Consider the following 16,850-nt stretch of genomic DNA (forward strand, 5'->3'; position numbering starts at 1 on the left):
TCTGAATCATCCTTTCACATATATATATATATATATATGTATGTATATGTATATATCTATTCTATAATATAAAATCACAAACAAGCTCGAAAAGGGCCTGTTGCTAAGCAACCGAGTGACGGAAGTGGGTGAAATTTTTGAGTGACGGAAATCTGTTACGGAAGTGGGTTCGATTCATATATCGATATTCACATTCATATATCGTACATTCATATTCATATATTCATATATCGATATGATATCATATATCATATATCGATATTGGGTCGATATTCACATATCGGGACCCATTTGACCCATCGGGACCATGTTATGTGCATGTACCAAGAGGCTCCTACATCCTACAGCAGAGCCCTTAGGCTGGAATTTAGATTTCGAGCCCCCAAACCAGCTTTTCAGGGGCCCCTCTGTGATTAATTTATAGTGTGAAAAATCAAAAAGTGATAAGAATCGTTGTGGCCCCTGTCAGCCCTTCCTTTGTGGGGGGGGAGGTCCATGCCGAGAGGTATATATATGTATAATATACACACACAACAGCAGTGCTCCCAACACAGGGTCGGGGTACCCGGGGAAGATTTCACGTATAAGTAAAAAGTTTTCATTTCCAGGGGCCCTTGATGGATCTCATTGTTTTCTTGCTGCTTTAACGTTGAAAAATTTCGATAGCGGAAGCAAAAGATATATCCAGTCTGAGGCCCCACCAAAAGTATGCGAATTGGTGTCCCGGGTAATTGGTTGGGGGGCCCTGGATTTTATTCGTTGGTAAAACGAATACAAATGAAAATTTTTCATGGCACTCGCTCCGGGGGATGACCGACAAGCTTCCAAGTCGGGGGCCCTATGTTTACAGGTTTAATTTTGGTGGCCCTGGATGAATCTCATTCTTTTCTGTTGTAGAATTTGCAACAGCCGAAGCCCGAGATAAAGCCAGTCTGGGGCCCCACCAAAAGTATGAGAATTGGTGTCCCGGGTAATTGGTTGGGGGCCCTGGATTTTATTCGTTGGTAAAACGAATACAAATGGAAATTTTTCATGGCACTCGCTCCGGGGGATAACCGACAAGCTTCCAAGTCGGGGGCCCTATGTTTACAGGTTTAATTTTGGGGGCCCTGGATGAATCTCATTCTTTTCTGTTGTAGAATTTGCAACAGCCGAAGCCCGAGATAAAGCCAGTCTGGGGCCCCACCAAAAGTATGAGAATTGGTGTCCCGGGTAATTGGTTGGGGGCCCTGGATTTTATTCGTTGGTAAAACGAATACAAATGGAAATTTTTCATGGCACTCGCTCCGGGGGATGACCGACAAGCTTCCAAGTCGGGGGCCCTATGTTTACAGGTTTCATTTTGGGGGCCCTGGATTTTATTCGTTGGTAAAACGAATACAAATGAAAATTTTTCATGGCACTCGCTCCGGGGGATGACCGACAAGCTTCCAAGTCGGGGGCCCTATGTTTACAGGTTTCATTTTGGGGGCCCTGGATTTTATTCGTTGGTAAAACGAATACAAATGAAAATTTTTCATGGCACTCGCTCCGGGGGATGATCGACAAGCTTCCAAGTCGGGGGGCCCCCATGTTTACAGGTTTGATTTTGGGATCCCTGGATGAATATCATTCTTTTCTGTTGTAGAATTTGCCACAGCCGAAACCCGAGATATAGCCAGTCTGGGGCCCCACTAAAAATCTGCGTATTGTGTCCCCGCTACTGGATGTGGGGCCCTGGATTTTATTCGTTGCAAAATTGATAAAAATGAAAAATTCTCACAGGGGGGTGTCCGACAAGCTTGCAGGTCAGGGCTTCATGGAAATGTTGGCAGGTTGTAATTCGGTGCCCCTGAATGTATCTCATTGATTTTTGTGGTTTAACATTGTAAAATTTGCAACACATCGGTAGCCCAAGATATATCCAGTGTGGGGCCCCATTGAAATTCAGCGAATTGAATCTGGGGACCCCCATGGGGAAGTTTTCTGGGGATACTTGATGAATCTCATTTGTTTTTTGTTGCTTTATTATTATTTTCATTAAAATTCGCTTCTTCAGTAGGCTGGTGCTTTCACACGTCCCTTTCCCCTTTTCCATAGCACGCTGATGAAGTGGGACGAAATAAACAAGATATGTCCGGGAGAGAAGTGGGGGGGGGGGGGTTGGCCGCCAAAGGCGGCAGGGTGGCAGAGCCCCCCTAGTATATATATATATGGACAGACTAGCATCAGAACACAAACATCAAACACAGAATACATCGTCTAGATGGCCAAACGGGTCACAGAAGGATAGTTCACTGGACCTGTGTGTGCTTAAAACCTCCTCTAAGTAGTAAACAAAAGGTAGGAGCCAATAAATGGTTGTACACGAAGATGTGAAAAATTTTAGATATCGAAAATGATGGGGTGTGTGGATTAGGGCAGCGTCGTCTTAACGCATGGGCCCACGGCCCGGGGACCTCAAGAGAAGAGGGGCCTCACAAAAGTGAAATCAGGTTGAATTTTTTAGAATTTACAAGGTAGGACCTCAGAAAAACCACTTGGCCCGGGGGCCCATGATGCTCTTAAGACAGCACTGGATTAGGGGAGAAAGAAACGTCCACATACAGTCATTTCATTTTATCCAAGACATCGTTGAGTGTTCTCATACCGATTTGTGTAGTCAACGGTAATCGTATCTCATCCTTTCTCCTCGTACTTCAGCAAACTGAACTGGAAGCAGCATTGCTGTCCATGACTTAATTTCGGTAAGTGCTATCTCAGTTGCTACTCTATAGCAGTGTTTCTAAACCGAAGGGCCGCGACCCATTATCGGGCACCGACATCATTCATACCGGGCAGCGAGTGATTTCGCCGTTCAAGTTTTCCCATTAGTGGTGTGTATGACTGAGCCTTCTACGTGGAAAATTAAATTGACCGGGCCGCGGGCTTTTAAAGGTTGAGAACCGCTGCTCTAAAGGAGTTTCTCTAATTTTGGGGGCATTTCGCGAATGCATAAAACGTTTACTCGGATATTCTTGAGGCCTAAAGCTTTTACGACTATCATCGATGGAAACAAGGACAGATATCAGAATTTAGATACAGTAGAATCTCGATTATCCAGGAGTGGACTTCACAGGAAGCGGATCAACCGAGTTAAAAAATTTCCGAAACTACGGATAGCCGAGCATGAAATTATTGCTCAGATAACGTAATGTTGAGAATAATATTTTATTTGGTAATTAGAAGCAGCATTATTATTGAAGTTATGATTATATGTACACTATTCTAACTATTTTTATGTAAACAGCGGTCTCTAATAGAGAGAAATTATTCTAAGGACAACATCTATGAAACCCAAATTTTATGGCTTTACTGGCAGCCAGGATCTTCGACTTGTAGGGGCCTTGGGTAAAGTGAGCATTTAGAGCCCTGTTCAAGATGTTCTCGAATCTTGTTTGGAATTGTCTATAGCGTTATGTAAAACTCTCCTCCATACAACGATATACAGGGCAACAACTACGAGGGAGCAGGCGAGTCTGGTGCCCCAGGTGCTGCACCTGAGGGGCACAGATACGGCACCTCCTCCAACTCAACACTACAAGGGGGAGGGTGCCAAAATGCGTGTTTGCCCCAACTGACCAAGCATCTCGTTGCGGCCTTGTATACTTTACTATGATAAATCCTTCTATAATGATATATTTTTTAGGATATTTCAAAACCGCTCCTCTCCAACAATATTTTTTTCATTCATGATTTCACTCAGAATCATTCTTTTTTTGAAGTGTTAATGAAGTTGACGATTTAACTCTTTGTTACTCTGAAAGCTCTTCAGTTAACTTGAGGAATAACAGGCAGAACGATCTTAGCTCAATAAATATCTGATTTAGAAGCAATAAACTTAAATGTAGATAAAACTAAATTTGTCATTTGTTTTACAATTACACCTGAAATAAATTACTCATTTATTGGATAATGAACTTATTGTGAATATTTTGATTTTTAAAATTTAAACTCAGTTTACAAAATACATAGATTCTTTTTAAATGAAATAGATACATGTGTTGTGCATTTGATCAGATGCCATAAGCAAAAATATTTATCTTCCCACTTGAATATGTATTTTCTGCAATCATTGTTGGTGTGACTAGTGCAGGGCTAGAACAATCGGAAAGCAATTTAGACGCAAAGATTTTATCTCCCGACAAAATCCGCCCGAAATAATGTACACTGCTCAAAACAATTATAGGAGCAAGCAAAAAAAGGGAAGAAAACCGTGCGAGACAGCCACGTATTGGCATGCAATGGATAGTACACGCTTATCAATGCGCAATACAGAAAAAAGACGTAAAAAAATTTGGAATTAAGCTTTAATTCTTTGAAAATATGGAAAAAACATGAAAAGATGATTTAGGGCAATAATTTGGTTACATGTAAACGATAAAAAAAGTACTGTTTAGACATGATGCATGAGTTTTAATAGGGCGTGTGGGTCTCCTCGAACAGCTAAGACTGCTGCACACCTGTTTGCCATGGATGCGATGAGGTTATCGATCAGACTTTGGGGAATACTGTTCCACTCCTCAAGAAGTGCAATCTGCAAGTCTCGGACAGTAACAGGCGGCCTTGGTCGGGCAGCAATGCGTCGTCCGAGCATATGCTCGATTGGATTCATGTCAGGAGAGCACGCTGGCCATTCCATACGCTGTATTGTTTCAGCTTCAAGCATGTTCTCCACCAGACGAGCTCTATGCGGTCGGGCATTATCATCCTGGAAAACAAAGGAATCTCCAATGGCTCCAGCGTAAGGGATGACATGAGATCGCAGTACCTCGTCTGCATACCTTCGGGCCGTCAAAGTGCCATTCCGAATGATATGCAGGTCCGTACGTCCGCCTATGCTGATTCCACCCCATACCATCCAACCAGCTCGTCTGTATTGTGACCTTTCACGAACGAATGCGGGGTTATTTCGAGTGCCCCTGTCCCTCCATACCAGAACACGTCGGGTGTCACACTCCAGACTGAATCGGGACTCGTCTGTAAACAGCACTTGGCTCCAATCATGTTGCTCCCAATCTCGATGTTCAGCAGCCCATCTTCTTCGGGCCGCACGGTGGCGTGGGGTCAACGGAATGCAGACCATTGGCCTACGTGCATAGAGCCCTCCCTCATGAAGCCGATTACGTACTGTTTGGCTGGACACTCTTCGTCCTGTTGCCAAGAGCAACCGTCTTTGCAGCTGCGTAGCATTCTCTGTTCTGTTTCGACGGGCTGTTAACCGTATATACCGGTCATCAGTTGCTGTAGTGGCGCGTGGCCGACCTTGCCCTGGTCGACGTCTAACATTTCCTGTTTCTTGGAATCGATTCCACAGCCTTGAAACAACACTTCTGGCGACTCCAACAGCGTCCGCGACACTACGTTGTGTTTGTCCGGATTCCAGTCTGCCTACAACACATCATGCCATGGATTCCGGTAAATCACGTTGTTGAGACATCCTCAAGTCACCTTGTCTCAAAAAAAAAAAATACTGCGCAATCGAATTTCACAGTTACGGCAGTAAAACAGACGTTTCTGCAACATCCCGATTTCTGCCCTTATCTCCTTTTCCTGGTTTTTGACGTCATGAACTTTGATTTGCATATGAAGTTTTCTTCTTCCGTTTCCTGCTAGGCTTTAAATTATGGATGATTCATTTTATATTACTTATCGGTATACATCTTTGCGTAATTTTGTTAAAACCATGTGCTCCCCTAATTGTTTTGAGCAGTGTATTTTTTTTTACTTCACTGGGATTTAGATACCCCTTCCCATGCTGGCAGAAATGCTAACAATTTCCGATAGTTTTATGCTGTTCTCAGACTTCGTTTCAGTTATCGTAAGTAAAAAAAATTAAGCGCCAGTGTCAACCTTTTAGTCGTTATGGTGACCGTAAGCATGGGATTATTCAAGCCCCGGACTCAGGGCGGATTAAGCGAGGGTGCAAGAGGTGCCGTGCACCCGGGCGGCAGGTTGTTAGGGGCGGCATCTTGGACTTTCACTGGACACAAAAATTTTTAAAAATTTCCAACTGTAAAAATTCGCATGACGTCACGTTTACAACGAAGGTGTTGAGGTAACTTGAGAAAAAAGCCAGGGCCTGGGACAGTATTACCAGAAATAAAAATGCACTATCACAAGAGGCAAACAGTAATTTTTCCGGAAGTCAAATAACGCAAAGAAAATAATTCGTCTTCCCACTTTCCCGGTCCCTGAAACATGAGAGAGAGAAACGCCTTTGAAATAAATTTCTTTATAAACGTCGCATCGTTATACATCAACTTTACAACATAAGTAATGGTGGCCCATCAGTAAATGCTGTTTTGTGAATTATCTGGTATAATCAAGAATGGTAAAATAACGAGAGAGAAAAAGGCAGCAACTCCATTTTTTGAAAATGCATTTTCTTCAACAGCGGAAAGTATGGTCAAGCACATTTTCTCCGCGGAGAATTGTGCGAGGTTTTTTCCTAAAAACAAAATAAGTTTATTCCGAAGTCTCCTAGGATACAGCTCAGTCAGCCTCCCACCAGGGTCATCTTCAGGGGCGGCACATAAGGCTTTGCACACGGCCGGTGGGTAAGCTCGAGCCGCCCCTGCCTAGACTAGCAGCATTATTAATTCCCACGTAACAGCATTGTATGAATTCAATGAATTGTGATTCAAGATGATTCCCCAGCTGTGTTTTATTTCCTATTTCGCAGATCATTACGCTAATCAATTTATAAATTCTGGAAAATTCGAACCTGACTAATACTATCATAGTGGTTCTCAAAGGGTGCATCGCGATGAACTGCGACATTGATGAGTGCTTGTTCAGTTCTTTCGAAAAGTTCTTTTTTAAACGATTATCATTTCTTACCAAACTATTCTGGGGAGTCGCGGATAAACGTTGTCATGGCAAGGGAGCCGTAGGAGACCAAAGTTTGAGAACCACTGACTTATTAGGTAAGTTTGAATAAGGTGTGACAAATATCGACACAAACAATCAAATATTCACCACTATGGGCAAAATATTTCTGTTCGTGACTTGCAAAGTTCGTAAGTCGAGGAGTGGCTAATTATGGTTTTTTGGGGCCGCAAAATAATTTTTCGCACCGGGCCGCGAAATTCCTAAAAGCCCGGCTCTGAATGCACATTTTTTCCAGCTTCAACATCCAGCAAAACTCTTAGAATTTTCAATTGATTGCATAGTTGAAGACCTTATCAAAAGGATAAGCAGAAATGCCCAAAAACTAATAATATTGCAAATTAGAAACCACGTTGATGCTGAGTTTTTGGAATGAGATCTCGTGCAACTTCCATAAAGTAGGCTTGGGCCTTCTTAACAGCTCATGGGGGGGGGGGGGGAGGGTGCTTGGACAAACTTATTTTTCTGAGCCGTCCCCCCAATCAAGCTAAAATTATCTGCCCACCAATTTGTCGCAAATTGTAAACAGATCTAATTGTTATTAGGTCCTCGGCTGTGTCCGGGTGAGACCCAAACACTAAGAGTAATCCAAGTTCTTCAAGGACGTGAACTTAAAAATGTGCAAATCGTTATGAGTCATTAGGCGGATCCACTGCATGGTTTCAGGGGTGATACAATGGATTTCTGTAATGAATGGGGTGCGAAAGGACGATGATGAATTTAGGAGCGTTATTTTATCGTTAATTGTTATTACCCTTGTTGGACAGGTTCGACGTCCCTCTGGCGTATAAGCCGCACCCGTAAAACAATCCCGAAAATTCGCAGCTGTTTTTCCAGCCGGATGAAATGCGTCAAAAATCGTGGTTTTCACTACGAATCATTCAGCCCACTGCGCTCATAATTTGAAACTTTGCATAAAAACTTTTTTTATAATTTTTATTGCAATTTTTGTAATAATCTTTCCTCTTTCACCCCTGATTTGGTGCTCCGTGCGTCTGCATAGGCTACACAGCCTCGAGCCAGCCTTTTGTGGTTTGATCTAGAGCCCTAGAACATGGCCCCCACATCCTAGGGTAGGGCCCCTAGGCTGGAATATTTTGCGGGCCCCCGACCAGACTTTCACGGGCCCCTTTATGATGGATTTATAGCGTAAAAAAACAAAAAAATAATGAACATCGTCCCGGGCCCCAGGGCTGGAGCCTTGCCAGCCTCCAGCCATGTTCTAGAATCTATATATATAAAATTGATTTTCTGTGTGTGTGTGTGTGTGTGTGTGTGTGTGTGTGTGTGTGTGTGTGTGTGTGTGTGTGTGTGTGTGTGTGTGTGTGTGTGTGTGTGTGTGTGTGTTCTCTATACAAATCTACAATTTTAGATCGATCTTCGCCAAATTTTGCATATATACCAAATGGGACCCGACTTGAACGATAGGCTACCTTAAAATTTCGTCAGACCAGGGCAAATGCCCCAAATGGGCAAAAAACTGTCCGGCAACAATGGTTTTTGGGCCTCAACAATCACTTTCCGAACGTTTACTTGGGTTACCGTGGTTCCCTAGCAATGCGTTTCAGACGTGTATATGCCTTTACAATGGTTTGTCACTTTTCTAATCCTGTTACCATATGTATAATAGTTTATGCCTTTATAATGGTTTGCCACATTTTCAATCTTCCCAGTAATGAGACTTTTTCAATAGATGCCATAATCATTTTCAGCATCACTTTGAGGGTCAGGCAAACAATGATCCCCATAGAAATCAGTGTTAAAATGGCCGATTCTACTGTAGAAATGCAGAAATTTAGTGGGGTTTTCTACCACATCAATGATTACAAAAATTGAATTGAATTCTCGATTTTTGAAATATTGAGTTCGCTTAGAGATATGAAACCAAGGAGATTAAATATAAAGTAATTAGCCGGACCTACTTTTGAGTTGGATATTCATGCAATAACATTGATTTCAATTTCTTATTTATATCCTCTCAATTATGAAAATTAATGTCTCCGTATTGGCTTTTAATTCATTCATTTCTACGTTTCTTTTAATCTAGATTTGTTTCTTTCATGAGTCGTGCAGGAAGTCCTCATATTAGTTACCTTAGACACGGTTTGTATCTCCCTCAAAGAAAGAGGGAGATATCACGTGATCCAAAAAGCCTCATTGAAGAAAACCCGGGCAACGCCGGGTATTACAGCTAGTATAGGTATAAAAACGCCTTAGTTCCATCTACCGTAGAAGTAAAAGGAATGCCTCTACAGATGTAGATCACAACCCGAAAATGTATCAGAAAGAAAAGGTACCAATGTGACCACGGTTCGCCAAAAATAAGGTACCTGTGAGCATAGGCTCCGGAACCAAAGGGCTGAGGCCATTTGAGCCCCCCAATGTCTTCTTCATGTCAGCGAATGAAGTGAGTAATATCAGACATGCTAAGATTCAGTTGTTGCTTTCTTTATGAAATCCTAGCAAGCAGTCAATGGGAATTTTTTTTTTTAATGTTTTCAGAAGATTTTGAAGGAAAAAAATCTAAAAATCATAGTAATATGATTAATATATAAAATAACGTCTGTCTTTTGGAAAATATAAAAGAAAAATTCTAAAAACTTCCATAGATGTTCCAAAAAAAAAACAAGAGATATTATCGAAGACTTTGCAAGTAGAAAAAACATTAGAGAGGCAAAACTTTCAATGCCCATACTTATAAATATTCACGTCAGAAATATTCAGGTGCTTAGGGCTTTCAAGCGTCTTAATCCGGCCCTGCCAGCCACCTCCCCGAAAGCGATACCCTCTGATGAAAGCACCCCAAAGTTCATATTTACCATATTTGTAACTCAAAACTTATCAATCCTTTAAGTCAGGGCTTAACTCCCTGAGGTCAAAAAGTATTCTTCTCATAACACTTACACAAACAAACACCAACACTTTCGCTAATACCAACAGTCTAATCCAAACTTCCTTCAGATGCCTTCTAGTTCTGGTCTGGTTCTGGGGGTTTAAACATTTTCAACAGTAAGAAAAAGCCACCATTATATTGTGCATGCAAGTTCTGAAAGGGTTAATGAATTGATTTTTTGAGCGAATTGATATTGAAGAAAAATTTCATCAGTAAGGTCAACTCATGATTCAGTGAGGGTTTTCGTAGGTGGTGTAGGCCCACGAGTGCCGTCTCAACACCATGGGCCAAGGCAAAAAAATGTTCTGGAGCCCCTTACTTTAGCTGGAAGCAAATCATGGTGCCAGGGCCGTCTTAAGAGCATTATGGGCCCCGGGCCAAACGATTTTTCTGAGGTCCTACCTAGTAAATTCTAGAAAATTTCAATATCAGATCTCATTTTTGTTGAGACCCCCTCTTCTCTTGACTCCACCCGGGCACGGCCCGGAGTGCTGGAGGTTTTTCGCGTTCTAGTGGTGCTGCCATCTGTGTTTTTCTCGTGGCAGAAATAATCATCCGCACATATATTGCACTTTTCAGTTACCAGAGGTGACACAGGAGGAGAGTCAAAATTTGTATCGTAAAGCAAATCTGCGTTACTGACAGGAAAATGGGAGTAAAAATGTTCTTCATAAACAACGCTTCCCCTACGCTAAAAGTGAGACCTCCCCTACATTTATGTACCGACAGAAAATAAACGCGCCCGGAAAGTACTTTATTTGAATGAATGAAATTGTGTACTGCGGCCCACGGCAAGATCAAAAAACTATCATATTTTAGATATTACGTAGTTTTGATTGACGAAATTGTGGTTAATGTGGAAGCAAAAATTGTTTATGATTTGACAAAAACAATTTGTATTTTCAACACACGAGCACAAAAAGCTCACAAGTCACATGATTGATTTCAAGAACCTGCTCTGTGAGTTATGGAAGTAGCGGTAAGTCCCCTTTCACACGGAGCGGATGCGGGTCCGGAAGAAGTTTTAACAATGGGAATATACTGGCGATCCTCGGAGGTCAATGATGGTAATCTCGACAAGCAAGATTTCCCTCAAAAATATCCCTTTTAAGTAAGTAAAATTAAAAAAATACGCGCGAGGCACACAAAAAAGATATGGCCGAGCTGACATCAACTCGACCTGTCTATAACGATACTGTGTAGAGACCTAGAAAAAATATTGTTATAGACAGACTGTGTGTATATCTATGATTCTAAAGTTACCGACTTCATATGACCACTCGGAGATCCGCAAACTTCCCTCATGGGAGGAGATACGGGTTGGGGGCATTTGGGGAGCCTCCCCCTCCCCAGCGTCAAAGGTAAAGCCGACTGATCTAATGTATTATTTGCGTATATATGAATTGACGTCATCATCATCACATGCCCTTTCCCCCCCCCCCACGCGCTCAAGTCTATCTCCGCCTATGACTTCTCTTGTCAGTGGTGTCTAAACGTATTGGCCCTCCCTGGCAAGACGTGAGGGGCCGGACCTTCAAGTGAATACTGGGGGGGGGGGAGTGGTGCGCCCTCGTGATAATTAAATTTCGTGTTGTGATTTTCGAGGGTAAGTGTGTGAATTAGTAGGCAGTCCCTTTGTTTGGTGCTGTTAAGACAGCCCTGCCCCTTGGGGATCCGTGAGCTTAGATGAGAAAGGAATAACATATACAGTGAAACCTTGATATAACAATACTCTTCGGACCCGGAAAAAATATCGGTGTAAAGGGATTATCGTTATATCGAGGGGTAGCAGTTTAACATTAGAGTACAGGCATTTCCAAACAAGACTTGAAAGAATATCGACTATTGTTGCAGAGCACATTTGAAAAAATTTATTAAATCTATACTCAATGACACATCTGACACAAACTCGGAGAAAGCGTTGTTGTTGTAAATAAATAAATAATTCTTAATTGATTACAATTTACCATCACAACCCATGGATGGCAATTATAAAATTGCAGCTTCCATGTTCACGCGAGAAAGGAGGTATAGAGAGAGAGAGAGAGAGAAGAGGACAAAAAACTGAGCGAATGGCGCGAAAAAAAGTAAACAATCTTACTACGCCGCGCAGATACCGCAAGAGTCACGAGATCCCATTCGAATCGGAAATTTTTCTCGTCTGCTGTTGTAACCGGAAATCACTTTCTGAAGATCGCTGTTAATGGACGATATTCTCATACTTTCTGTGCAATGCGATCAGTCTTGCGAATGAAAATAACTGCGCATGACTTGTTTATCGCTTCAAGTCGCTTATCGAGGAAAGATTCTGAACGAGAAGGAAACGCATTTATGTGTGCTGGAATTTCACCAACAGATCATTTTCAGCGTCGACCATAAGAGCAGAAACGTTTTTACGGGATGGGGGTAAGGAATAACGGCCATAGGCTTCCGGTCAGTTCAGAGGGGGGGCGGAAAATTTTAGAAATTAGTGGTCAAAAAGTTAGAAGAATGGGAGAAGGTCGGCGAAAATTTGTACAGCCCACGTTTCCACACAGGGTCACCGAAACAGTGTGTGAGCGTATGAATAACTAAAGCGGGACTTAAATATTGCGTGAGTAAAGGCCATTTCGGGAGTGACCAAAAGAATGACTTAGAGTGACAGGTGTACTTGCAGAAGTGTGGGGGCGAGGAGGCCAAGCGGGATATAACACTGCGTGGCGAATTCGAGGAAAGAGCAGTCAAAAAAATTAGACTGAAATGGGAGAAGAGAGGGTGACAAAATTCTTACTGTCCATAAGCGGAAAAATCATAAATGCGCCTCTGCCAAAATAGTGACTTGAGGTAACAGGTCATATAGAGTATGTGAGCATGGAAGTGAACAAAAGAATGGCCTACAGCAATGGTTCTTAGCATTTTTGAGACCCTCTCTGGTCCGGTAAATTAACTTTTTATGAGTCAAGGGCTCGAAAAATTAATTCGTTTATAAGACAACGATTGACGAGAAAAAAAGAAGTTAATTACGTTTTTAATCACGTGCTATATGATTATAAACTAATATAATTAGCAATTTGTAACTAATTATGAAAGCCATCTTATCCGAGGATGACGTCACTCTCCGCTATCCATACAAAGGTTTTTAACAGCTGGTTGACGCGAAGACATTTTAGGAAAAAGAGAAAATTCAACTGTCCCTGCGGGGAATCGAACCCACACGTCCTTTCACTTTCCGGTTGAACGCCCTAGACCAGCGGTTCTCAACCTTTTCTGACTCGCGGAGCCCTTTCTGGTATATTATTTCTATGGCGGAGCCCCATAGGCCTATTTGTTACTTATTCATCAAAGTTACTGATTTACTGTATTTTTATTATTTAAAAATATTTATAGTCATGTTTTCGCAAATTTACTATTTTTTTTATTTCACTCGAGCGGCCGCGGAGCCCCTGAGAAGTGGACACGGAGCTCCAAGACCATTGTACTACAGAGGCAACGAATATCTCAATCTTTCCTTGGAGCTCGTGTGCACTGCGATTCCCCGCAGCGGCAGTTGAATTTTCTCTTTCCTAAAATATCTTCGCATCAGCCAGCTGTTAAAAACCTTTGTAAAACCATCTTAGTCTGCAAAATTTGTTATATCAAGGACTATTCTGTGGTGTTTGGTCAGAACATTAACTCCAAAATCGCATTTTTGAGATATAAACATTTTCATTGTCATTTAAAAATCAGAAAAAAAGCATACACACAAGTGCAAATGAGAATATCATACGTTAGCATGTTGTTTAGCTGTACGCACGTATTCGTGCATTTATCTCACTTCTAATTAGTTATAATTAACAAGACTTAATACGAGATCAAAACACCATTTTTTGGAGATATCATGTTCTGGCCAAACACCACAGTATTATCTTCTAGTTTGATTGACGGCCCTGAGGTTGAGAAGCACTGACCTAGAGCAGAGGTCTTCAACCTTTTTCCTGTCACGAGCACTGCCTGTACCCATCATCCAAAGAAGAGCGCCCTTACGACAAGTTTAACAAACTAATGAATGAAATGACGATGATTTCGATCTCTCAAAGCAATTCCTCCAAGGTGTTTAACTGGAACATCGATGAAGTACTCGCGCGAACATGAAATCATACACAAGCATCGAGCACTATGTGCACTTCGGAGGAGTGCCGTGGTGCTCGCGAGCAACGGGCTGAAGATGCCTGACCTAGAGTGTGTAAGCATGACTAAGGAATTGTGCAGGCATGTGCGTGACCAAAAAAATTTCAAAGTTAGCGTGTTAACGGGAGTGGGAGTCTAATGAGTGGGAGAAAAAATTATAATTTTTGGGGGTGGAATAAGAGCATGTGCCCCCCCCCTGTAAATTTTGACAATTCTGTTCGTTTTTTTTACTCTCGCTTAAAATTTGCCGCCCTCCTTAAGTTTTCTGTCCGGAGCAGTTGCCGCTTTGTCCCGCCCCTGTAGCTGCGGCTCTGGGAAAACGGTGACAAAACCATAAATCCGCTTCTTCTTATTTACATCATTGAAATAGAAGGTAAGTGTATATAAAGATTTTGAAGCCATTTCTGGAGAACATAATTTTTTTTAAGAGACGAAATTTCACTGCCACGAGCTTGCGAAATCCCCTACATACAGGGTGTTGTATAAATTCATTTAAAATTGTTTAAAAATTCATAAAAATTGTAGGAATCGGTGTTGGTTTGGGAAAAAGTTATTCTCTCACGGGAGACGTGTATATATATATATATATATATATATATTTTTTTTTTTGTGCAGAAGAAAATTTTAGTTCTGTAGAAGGCGCAGGGAAACCAACCCGGTAAGAGTGATTGGACCTAAGCCATTCTCAATATCTTCTGTGTTCAAAACATTCGTAAAGACTCAGTCGGTGATAAATGGCTGAGGTAAAACAAAACAACTTCGTCAATAGTGCTTTAGCCACCTGTCAACATCATAATGGAAACCTTATGTAAGTGCCAGTGTAACAAGGAAATTCATAAATGAGATGTTAACGTACACCTTACATTCTATAGGGCTCTGATTCGTGATGCACCCTCTATTGACAAATATTTGAAATAATTTTTTTTCTCTGTGTCAAAAAAAAATCCCGCTTCAAGAGAGTAACTTTTTTGCAAACCGCATTCAGATATACGGATTCCTTCAATTTTTATGGATTTTTAAACTATTTACGATTTTTATGGAACACCCTGTACAACTGAGAGTAAATGGGGAATTAATTTCAATAGCATGTTTAATAAGTAATAAGTAATTACATTTATTTGTGATTGATTTCTTTCCCCATCTGTTTTCTCTCTGTTTCTGTAGCATTCTTGAGGACTCTATTCGCTGGTCCGTTCAAGTCGGAGCAAGAAGAGAGCAAGTAGGACAACAAGAGGAGAGGAGGAATTTTATAAGATCACTTTTAAGCTCGACTTCAATGATGAATTGTGACTCATCTACGAATGGCATGTAGAAGCGGGAGAAAACATCTGTTAAGCGGAAGTTATTATTAAATTTTTGTTTCTTTACGTATCAAGAAGAATGTTTCACTCTCGTACTTGATTAATTTGGACTTGCGTCACTGCCACGTCATAATCATATTCCACAAATGCTAGCCGGCTTCTTCTGCCTGAGCTGGCTTCCTTTAAAAAGGCCCACGAAGGTTTTGAACAGGATCCAAAAATTTTTCGCCTCCGACATGAACCAGGAGCTGAGGCCCTTTTAACCCCCCCCCCCCAATAATTTTTTTCAGGGGGCTAAACCCGCCCCCTAATAATTTATGCAAAAAAACAATGCAGTGCACTTTTCTTTTCCTGCGTAAGCACTTAAGTCCCGTATATACGGGACGACCAGCAACTTTCAACCCCCCCCCCAATGTTTCCTTCATGTCGGCACCTCTGCATATGAATGACTGTATGATCAAGTGAATGAGTGATCGTATGGAATGGCCAAGTGAGTGTGAGAGTGACCGTATCAGTGACCAAGTGAGTGACGGTATGATATCGTTATATCGAGTATAATCGATGAATTATCGTTTCGTGATTTCAACTACAGATTTTTTTTCAGAAGTCCCCTTCAGGTTTATCTCCAAGTCCCCTACACTGAAGTTGTGTCAGCCTCCTGCCAGGGCATTACCTCCTAGTCCTCCTAGACCCTCTGGGAGATAATGGCCAGGGATGCCATTAGGGGCGGCACATGAGTCTTCGCATCCGGGTGGCAGGTATGCTCGCGCCGCCCCCGGGTTCCACAGTACAAATTATCCACAAGTTCTGGCGTCGATGTTTCGTGCTCGATTCCGCTGGTTAACCATAGGCGGAGATTGACTTGGAAGTCTGGGGGGGCAAGGTCATTATTGCTGGGGGGGCACGATGATGATGATGTCAATTCATCTATACATATATACATTAGATCAGTCGATTCCACGTTTGACTCTGGGGGGGGGGGGCAATGCCCCCCAACGCCCCCCCCCCCGTATCTCCGCCCATGTGGTTAACACTGATATGCGACAGTACTGTAATAAATATAATTAATTATTTGTTTAACATTTTTTACAAGAACGTGAAACGCGTCCACGTCGCAAAACACACGTAGCGTAAAGAAGTTCTTTACACGACGTGGTGTTTTACGACGCGGACGTCGATGGTCGAACTCGAAATAGTGTGAGATTTTAACCTCTTCCAGCAAAATTTCCCTCAAAAATTTCCCATTTGACTAAATTTTTCCCACACGGAACGTGTGGGAAATGCTGCCATTTGCTGTCTAGATGTGCTGCCATCTAGTGGGGAAAACACGGAATCAAGTATTTTACAATACACTATTAATTAATTTTTTTCAAAAAATTCTTTTATTTGGTGAACTCTCAAAATTTTCCTCAAATTCTAAGAAATTTCCCTATTGGACAAATTTTGGCCAATTTTTTCCCTCGAATATGGGAAATTTCCCACGAATTACAATCACTGCCTGAAAGGGGGAACTTTTTCTTCTTTTTGTTGTTCATCAGCCAGCATCCGTGCTGCCATCTGTTGGGTTTTGACTTCATCGTAGACTCCGCAGTATTTACAGC

At 41.9% G+C, this 16,850-nt stretch overlaps 1 protein-coding gene across 1 annotated transcript in view; it reads left to right on the forward strand.

Moving 5' to 3' along the window:
• Nucleotides 1–15,315, forward strand: part of LOC149081125 (myosin light chain 1-like) — a 40,705-nt gene extending 25,390 nt beyond the window's left edge. Inside the window, exon 6 of the mRNA XM_089237916.1 lies at nucleotides 15,113–15,315. Coding sequence (XP_089094042.1) covers nucleotides 15,113–15,171 — 59 coding nt within the window. The 3' untranslated portion in view covers nucleotides 15,172–15,315. The remainder of the gene's footprint in view (nucleotides 1–15,112) is intronic.
• Nucleotides 15,316–16,850: the final 1,535 nt, after the last annotated feature.

Source organism: Pholcus phalangioides, unplaced genomic scaffold (genome assembly GCF_987345545.1).
Source record: "Pholcus phalangioides strain wild (caught in Gottingen) unplaced genomic scaffold, Ppha-v1.0 ptg000010l_1, whole genome shotgun sequence".
NCBI lineage: Eukaryota > Metazoa > Arthropoda > Arachnida > Araneae > Pholcidae > Pholcus > Pholcus phalangioides.